The 9148-nt window shown below is 33.5% G+C and overlaps 1 protein-coding gene across 1 annotated transcript; it reads left to right on the top strand.

Annotated features, from left to right (window-relative positions):
• The first annotated feature begins 3909 nt into the window (after positions 1-3909).
• LOC131644519 (uncharacterized) lies at positions 3910-4503 on the top strand. Its single transcript, XM_058915040.1, has one exon. It carries the CDS (start codon positions 3910-3912, stop codon positions 4501-4503), a length of 594 nt encoding a protein of 197 aa, XP_058771023.1.
• The last annotated feature ends 4645 nt before the right edge of the window (positions 4504-9148 follow it).

Genomic DNA, 9148 nt, shown 5'->3' with positions numbered 1-9148 from the left:
GGATATTCATCGTACCTGATATCTGTCGAGCTCATCCTTACTTAACATAATCCACAGACTCTCCACTCTTGCCCTTGGTTTCTGGAAACAATACCATTCCAAGAAATCTTAGCATCTTATTGACATAAACTCAAGGCTAATTGTGCTTATCATAATGCCAAGCAACACCTAATCATGTGCCATAATTTATATCTGCATCAAAAGCATGTTATCTAAGTAATATCTCATAGAGCACTGAAAGACCTTTCCAACGCTTCTGACGGCGCTCCGTTTCGAGTTGTAGAACTCAAGTTATGAATGTTTTAGTGAAACACAAATGTGCAGTCTGCAGACATTCGCTGCAGCGAACACAGAGTTTGCTGTAGCGAACCTGACAGTGCAGAACACGAATTTAAGGTTCTAACAACCATTATTTGTATCTCAATCCATTCCAAATCAACCCTAACTTGTTTCAACATACCAGGACATGCAAGGACATCAAAAGAACACATTTGTACTAATTGATCAAGCATGCAACAACAATTATCCAAACACTGACACATTCAGGCATGATCTCACTAACCCGTTCAACATGTAATAAATTCTCATTCCTACCCAAGTTCTATCTAATGGAACTCACCTTGGTTAAATGGAGGTTAATAGGATGCTCTTGTTGCCATTGGGCTCTTCTTGATGCCAAAACTTCACCTCTAACATGAACAAACCCGTAACCCCCTTGAACTCATTTTCAGCACCAATCATCAATCTTCAAACTTGTTTATCTCCATCAATAATTAAGCTATGAGTATGAAATTTATATGTAAACTGAAGAGAATTTCGTGTAGAATCCAAAGCTTCGAGAATTACCTGAATCGGAGCCACGAGCAGAGAGTTATGACACTTTTAGTGGATGCTGTCCATGGGTTGCGAAAATGGAGAATGAAGATGATGAACATGAGAATTCCTCTTCTCTCCCATGCTTCTAAGCTCTCTCATCTTCTTTCCCATTCTGATCCTTTAAGCCAAACAAACCCTTATAATGTTATACTTTCTCTTTGGACCAATTTGCCCTCCAACTAAATGGTGTTTACCAAGATGCCATTTGGTTCAATTCCAACCAAATTCTTAATGTCACTACTAATCCTTCTTAGTATACAAATATACATGCTTAGGAAATATGGGATATTACATAAATGCTATAAAAATTGAAGAAAGTAAATTGTCAAATGTTTCTCTTTTTAGGATTGATCTATATTTTATAATCTTCTATTTTAACCATATGTTGATGTACACATACACATTTGAATTTTTGTTAAACATTCATATGTTTTGCAGATGTGTTGATGTACACATACAAATTTGAATTTTTGTTAAACATTCATATATTTTGCAGATTTTTATGATGAAAGGAAGATAGTTGTTGTGACAACAACAATTTACTTAAATGAAATATGAGTATAACAACTACAAGAGGATCAAAGGCAAATAAATGCTATAAAATTTGAAGAAAGTAAATTGACAAATATTTTTCTCCTTAAAATGTCTTTTTTTTTTCTTTTTAGAGTGAAGTCTCATTTTAGTCCCTCACAAAAACTGTAGAGATCAGATTAGTCCCTGAGAAAAAAAATCCATATTAAATCCCTTACAGATTTTAACCGAGCCATGTTAGTCCCTCAACTAACATTTTTTAAAATCGGTTTTTTTCTTACTTTTGAACCGTGACTGGACTGCTAATAAAGACTCATTTTAGTCCCTCACAAAAAAGGAAGAGTCCAAATTAGTCCCTAAAAAAAATAAGGTCTATATTTAATCCCTTACAAAATATAATCAAACCATGTTAGTCCCTCTTCTAGTTTTTTTTTTCAAATCGATTTATTTTTTTAAAACTGTGACTAGACTCCTATTTTACGACTATTGAATTGAAATTATTTATGAAGGGATTGTAGATAAATCATTACGATACCACGGCGTTCTTTTCTTTGTTTGGTTTATTATCAGGCTTATGGGTGGGTGACTATGGTTTTTGTTATGTATTCTTGTGTATTAGGCGTCGTTATTGTATCAGTTGTTAATGATCTTTTAGGAACGTTTAGTTTTGTTACTAAGGTGATTTAGGATAATTTCTTGCTTTTGTTATTAATACTTGTGGCCAAAATAATACACATGGTATGTTGAAAGAAAATTGGGTTATACCATATCACTTAAGTTTTGATGATAACAAAGTATTTAATGAACAATTAGATACACTAACATATGTTCAAGTGTGTAGGATCATTAGTCAAAAAACTTATCGGACTCTGACTCTGATAGGAACTTAAGAAGAGAAGCTAGAGACTCAGATTATGAAAGATCAGAATATGATGACTCAAATTTTGAATAATAAGATTTTAATGTCTCATAGGGAACCCAGTTTCTGGTGGAAACTTAGACTCTGAAGACCATGTGCAAAGAAACTTAACCTCTGACCCATAATCAATTTTTGAAAACAGGTATATCTTGTCAGGTCCAGTCATAGTTTAAAAATACGAAAAAAGTTGTTTGAAAAAAATATTAAAAGAGGGACTAACATGACTCAGCTAAATTTTGTAAGAGATTAAATAGAGACTTTTTTTCTCAGAGACTAATTTGGACTCTCCCTTTTTGTGAGGGACTAAAATGGGTCTTCGTTGGTGGTCCAATCACGGTTCAAAAGTAAAAAAAATCGGTTTGAAACAATATTAGTAGAGGGACTAACATGGATCGGTTAAATTTTGTAAGGAATCTAATAGGGACTTTTTTTTTTCTCAGGGACTAATGTGGCCTCTACAGTTTTTGTGAGGGACTAAAATAGAACTTCACTCTTCTTTTTATAAACCATTTATAATGGCAAGAATTGTCATAATTATCTCTCGATGTAGCAAGAAATTTTACCACTTAATTTTTTTTCTTCATATTTTAAGAAAAAAATTCTACAATCAACACTGTTTAAAATAAATAACTTATTATGTGTACCTACATTATTATTTTATTTTTTATTTGAATGATAATATATAAAAAAACTAATAATTAAAATTTTTAATTTTTATTTCACATAAACTTAAATTTAAAATAAAAAACAAATACAAAAATATTTTATGATTATTAACCGCGCAACGCGCAGGTCACAATCTAGTTATATAAAAAAAAATCTCATGTAGCAACTCAACTTTAAGTAAGATGGGATTGATGTTGTTGAGGTTGTGAATAACACATGTGGCCTTACAATGATTATAATTTTGATGGATAGTGCACAAATAAATTTAATTGTGTCAAAGGATTAAAAGGTGGATTTGGCTTAAAGCATGAAAGAATTATTTTTGTTTATTCGGTGGAATTGAATTAGAGAAAGAAGAAATAACTTTTTGCATACCAGAAGGATGGTTATAATTTTAACGCATCCCAGGAGGATGGTTATAATTTTTAGATCATTGTTTGTAACAAAAGCAAAGCATCCCTGAAGGATAGCGAAATAACATTGTATAGTTCATGAAGAACTCATAATGCTTTATTTATTTTTATTTTTATTTTTGGATATGTAAGAAGTATTTTGTCACTAAATTGATTTTTTTTTTATAAAAAAAAAACAGATAATTTTAAGACTAATGTGACAATCTAGTTTACTATTGTGTTATTTCTAAATATTAGAATTTACAAAAGTATTATTTTAAATATTAATATTTAATATTGACTTTATGATAATTATCTCATTATAATATTTTTATTTCTTTTACTTTTATGATAGCACTACTAAGTATGTAAAATCTTACAAAATTGGATTTTGGGGCTCTTGATATTTCGGGAAAGAACTATTTGACAAGGGCCCTAGACGCCCAAATTCATTTAAGCGCATAAGGTCACGGTGACACTATTAAAGAAGGAAATAAATCATCTGATCAACAAAAGGCAAAAGCCATGATATTCCTTCGTCGTCACCTTCACGAGGATCTTAAAAATGAGTATCTTATCGTAATTGACTCACATGTCTTGTGGAAAAATTTGAAAGATAGATATGATCATCAAAAAACGGTTATCCTACCAAAAGCTCGATATGAATGGATGCATTTACATTTGCAGGATTTTAAAAGTGTAAGTGATTATAATTCTTCGATGTTTAGAATAACTTCTAAGTTATTATTATGTGGAGAAAAAGTAACTGATGAAGATATGCTAGAAAAAACATTTTCCACTTTTCATGCATCCAATGTGCTCCTGCAGCAGCAGTATCGAGAAAAGGGGTTTATTAAATATTTTGACCTAATATCTTGTCTTCTTGTGGCTGAGCAAAATAATGAAGTATTGATGAAAAATCACGAGGCACGTCCCACTGGTACAACTCTATTCCCAGAAGTCAATATGGCAAGGCACGACCACTATAAGAAAAATCCTGGTCGCGGTCGTGCATACGCACATGGTCGTGGTCGTAACTATGCTCATGGTCTTCGTTTTGATCGTGGTCGCAATGGGAATCATAAAAACACATTTCCACCCGAAGTGGAAAAATGTTGAAAATAATGAAAAAGAGGGTCAGAGTAGCAAAACAAATGAAAATATTTTCTATCGTTGTGGAGGAAAAGGTCATTGGAGTCGCACTTGTCGTACTAAAAAACACCTTGTTGATCTTTATCAAAAATCACTGGAAAAAAAAGGAAAGGATCGAGACTCACTTTGCTAATGAAGATGATGATCCAAATTACGGTAATATGGATGTTACCCATTTAGATATTGGTGACTTCTTTGCTGATCCAGATGGAAAAATTGATCACCTTATTGGAGATGGAAGTGTCAAGAAATAAAATTTATGAAAATTTTCATTTTAAGTTTTATGGATGTTTTGAATTTTATTTTCTAATAATAATAAAGTGTGTTTTCTACTTGTTTGTTTACATAATTTACTATTAAATAATTTGTGTTTTTAATGTGCGCTTATAACTTATTGTTAAAAAAATTATTATTGTTGTTAGAATGAATATAGACACTAGCTCCAGTAATGAAGATATGTGCCTTGCTGATAGTGCAACAACCCACACAATTCTCAAGCATAAAAGATATTTCTCTAATTTAGTGAATCGAAAAACTGATGTCAGTACTATTTCTGGCACCTAAAAAATAATTGAAGGCTCTGGAAGAGCCCATATGTTGTTACGGGGTGGAACAATATTGCACATTGATAATGCATTATATCCCCCCAAGTCCCATAAAAATTTATTAAGTTTCAAAGATATCCGCCTAAATGGATACCATATTGAAACAGGAGCTGATGGAGGGAATGAATATCTGTGTATTACAAAACACAATTCAGACACAAAATGTGTACTGGAAAAGCTATCAGCTTTATCCTCTGGCATGTACTACACTTATATTAGTACAACTGAAGCACATGCAATTGTAAACCAGAAGTTTACAAATAATGATAAATTTCTAATTTGGCATGATCGGTTGAGCCATCCCGGTTATATAATGATGCGAAAAATAATTTAAAATTCATGCGGTCATCAATTAATGAGTAGGGAAATTATTCAATCGAATAAGTTCTCATGCAGCTCTTGCTCACAGGGGAAGTTGATAATTCGGCCATCACCAACAAAAAGTGGAAATGAATCTATCAGTTTTTTAGAGCGTATACGTGGTGATATTTGTGGGCCAATACACCCATCATGTGGACCATTTAGATATTTTATGGTTTTAATTGATGCATCAACTAGATGGTCACATGTTTGTTTGTTGTCAACTTACCAGGAGTTTGCGAGATTGCTAGCTCAAGTGATTCGAGTAAGAGCTCATTTCCCCGATTATCCTGTCAAAAAAATCCGTCTTGATAATGCTACAGAATTTTCATCTCAAACATTTAATGAGTATCGTATGTCTATTGGGATTGACATTGAACACCCAGTAACACATGTTCATACACAAAATGGACTTGTAGAATCATTTATTAAACGAATAAAATTAATTGCAAGACCACTGATTATGAGATGCAAGCTTCCAGTTTCTGCTTGGGAACATGCATTTTTGCATGTTGCAACATTAATTCACATCAGGCCAAGGAGTTACCACACCTTTTCCCCTTTACAATTAGTTTTTGGTAAAGAACCTAATACTTCCCATCTAAATTTTATTGGATGTGCGGTGTATGTTACAATCTCTCTACCACATCACAATAAGACGAGTCCTCAAAGGAGGATGGGAATATATGTTGGATATGAATCTCCGTCTATTATAAAGTACCTTGAACAACCAATAGGAGATTTATTCACTGCTCGTTTTGCTGATTGTCATTTTGATGAATCAAATTTTCCAGCATTAGGGGGAGAGAATAAGAAGCTGGAAAAAGATATCAGTTGGAATGAATTATCATTATCTCATCTTGATCCTCGAACAAAACAATGTGAACTAGAAGTGCAAAAGATAATTCACCTGCAAAACTTAGCAAATCAATTGCCAAATATGTTCACTGATCCAAAAGGTGTGACTAAATTATATATACCAGCTGCAAATGCTCCAATAAAAATTGATATCCCTGTTGGACAAACTAATGAGTCTCAACCATGCCTGAAGCATGGTAGACCAATCGGTTCCAAAGATAAAAATCCTCGAACAAGAAAGGGAGCTAAGAATAAAGATGGTCCAAGTAAGGATATAGAAAATCTAAAAGAATCGTCAGACATAATAGACATTTCATCTCTAGAAAAGATTGACCAGGTACCTGGAACTCATGAAAATAAAGAGATCTCGATAAATTATGTCCAAAATGGACTACAATGGAATCGAAGCAAAGTCGACATTAATGATGTTTTTGCATACAATATAGCGCTAAATGAGATAAATGGCAAAGAGGATGAGGAACCAACGTCTATCAAAATTTGTAGACAAAGTGAGCATTAGCCAAAATGGAAGGATGCAATTGAAGCAGAATTAAACTCACTTTACAAAAGACAAGTTTTGGGACCTGTAGTCCGAACACCTGAAGGTATGAAGCCAATTGGATACAGATGGGTTTCCCTACGAAAACGAAATAAAAAAGGTGAAATTATGAGATACAAAGCTCGACTTGTCGCTCAAGGATTTTCCCAAAGACCTGGAATTGATTTTGATGAGACATATTCACCTGTAATGGATGCAAGCACTTTTCGATATCTAATAAGCCTAGTAGCACATTAAGGGCTTAATTTGCACATGATGGATGTTGTAACAGCTTATCTATATGGTTCACTTGATAGTGAAATTTACATGAAACTCCCTGAAGGGTTCAATATACCAGATGCACACAACTCCGAATCTCGAGAACGCTACTCCATAAGATTGAACAAGTCTCTCTATGGGCTGAAACAGTTTGGACGAATGTGGTATAATCGCCTCAGTGAATATTTTCTTAGAGAAGGATATACAAATAACTCCATTTGTCCTTGTATTTTTATAAAAAGATCAAGAAAGGAATTCACAATAATATCTGTCTATGTGGATGACATAAATATTATTGGAACTCCTGAAGAGCTCCCAAAAGCTATGAGTTGTTTAAAGAAAGAGTTTGAGACGAAGGACCTAGGAAAGACAAAATTATGTCTAGGTTTGCAAATTGAACATTTGGACAAAGGAATATTTGTACATCAAGAAGGCTATATAAAAAAATTGTTAAAACGCTTCTATATGGACAAAAGTCATCTGTTGTATACTCTAATGGTTGTTAGATCATTAGATGTGGAGAAAAATCCTTTCAGACCTCGAGAAAAGGATGAAGAATTGCTTGGTTTTGAAGAACCATATCTCATTGCAATTGGAGCACTAATGAACCTTGCTAATTATACACGTCTTGATATATCATTTGTTGTAAATCTATTAGCAAGATACAATTCTTCACCTACACGAAGACATTGGAACGGAGTCAAACATATACTTCATTACCTTAGAGGTACAATAGACATGGGTTTGTTTTATACAAAAGTATCCTAATTCGAATTAACAGGTTATGCAGATGCAGGTTACTTGTCAGATCCTCATAATGGTATATCACAAATTGGTTATTTGTTTACATGTGAGGGTACAACTATTTCATGGAGATCGGTGAAACAAACCATAGCAGCAACATAATCTAATCATGCAGAACTTTTAGCATTACATGAGGCAAGTCGAGAATGCATTTGGTTGAGATCCTTAATTCAACACATCCAAAATACTTTTGGTTTATCTTTTGAAAAATTAAATACAACGATCATATATGTGTTAGAACAAGATTTGTTCTGATCAATATTCTTAGTTTTGATGATAACAATGTATATGAATTTTGTATGAGATAATGTGGTACTCTAATACTACGCAATTTCCATTTCAGGAATTACATAAAGAGTATGCACAAAATCAGCGCAATAAGCACTGACTCAGAAGGTTCAGCATGCAACATCAGAACATGGTCTGGCAAGACATCAGAAGATGGTCAAGCAGAATCAGAACATGGTCTATGGAAGCATCAGAAGAACTTGAGATCAGAAGCAGAAGCACTGAAGTTCTCATGGTATCACGCTAAGAAGCACTTCAAGGTCAGAAGACAAGAAGATGTTCTGCACCAAGCTGTTTGACTCTGATGATATTTAAACGTTGTTTACACAAACATCAGATCAGAAGCAAGTACAAGATGGCAGGCTACGCTGACTGACAAAAGGAACGTTAGAAGCTATTAAAGGCAACGTCAGCAGACACAGCGAAAGCAAGGCTCGAGGTAGTTGACAAAAGAGTGAAACATTAAATGCAATGCTGTACAGATTAGAAAAAGCATTAAATGCTCCCAACGGTCATCTTCTCAAACGCCTATATATTGAAGTTCTGATGAGAAGCTGAATACAACACTTGCGCAAATATACAGAAACGCTGTCAAATTCAAAAAGCTCTCAAACTTCATCTTCAACCTCACTACATTGCTGTTGTAATATATTAGTGAGATAAGCTTAAACTTAAGAGAAAATCACAGTTGTGATAATAGCTTTCTAAGAAGCATTGTAACTCTTAAAAGAATTTGTTTACATTAAGTTGTAAGAACTAGAGTGATCAGGTTATTGATCAGTATACTCTAGAAAGTCTTAGAGGGTATCTAAGCAGTTTGTTCCTAGAGTGATCAGGTTGCGATCAGTATACTCTAGAAGGCTTAGAAGTTGTCTAAGTG

Source organism: Vicia villosa, linkage group LG1 (genome assembly GCF_029867415.1).
Source record: "Vicia villosa cultivar HV-30 ecotype Madison, WI linkage group LG1, Vvil1.0, whole genome shotgun sequence".
NCBI lineage: Eukaryota > Viridiplantae > Streptophyta > Magnoliopsida > Fabales > Fabaceae > Vicia > Vicia villosa.
The sequence above is the reverse complement of the archived record's forward strand: the minus strand, read 5'-3'. Positions and strand labels throughout refer to the sequence as shown.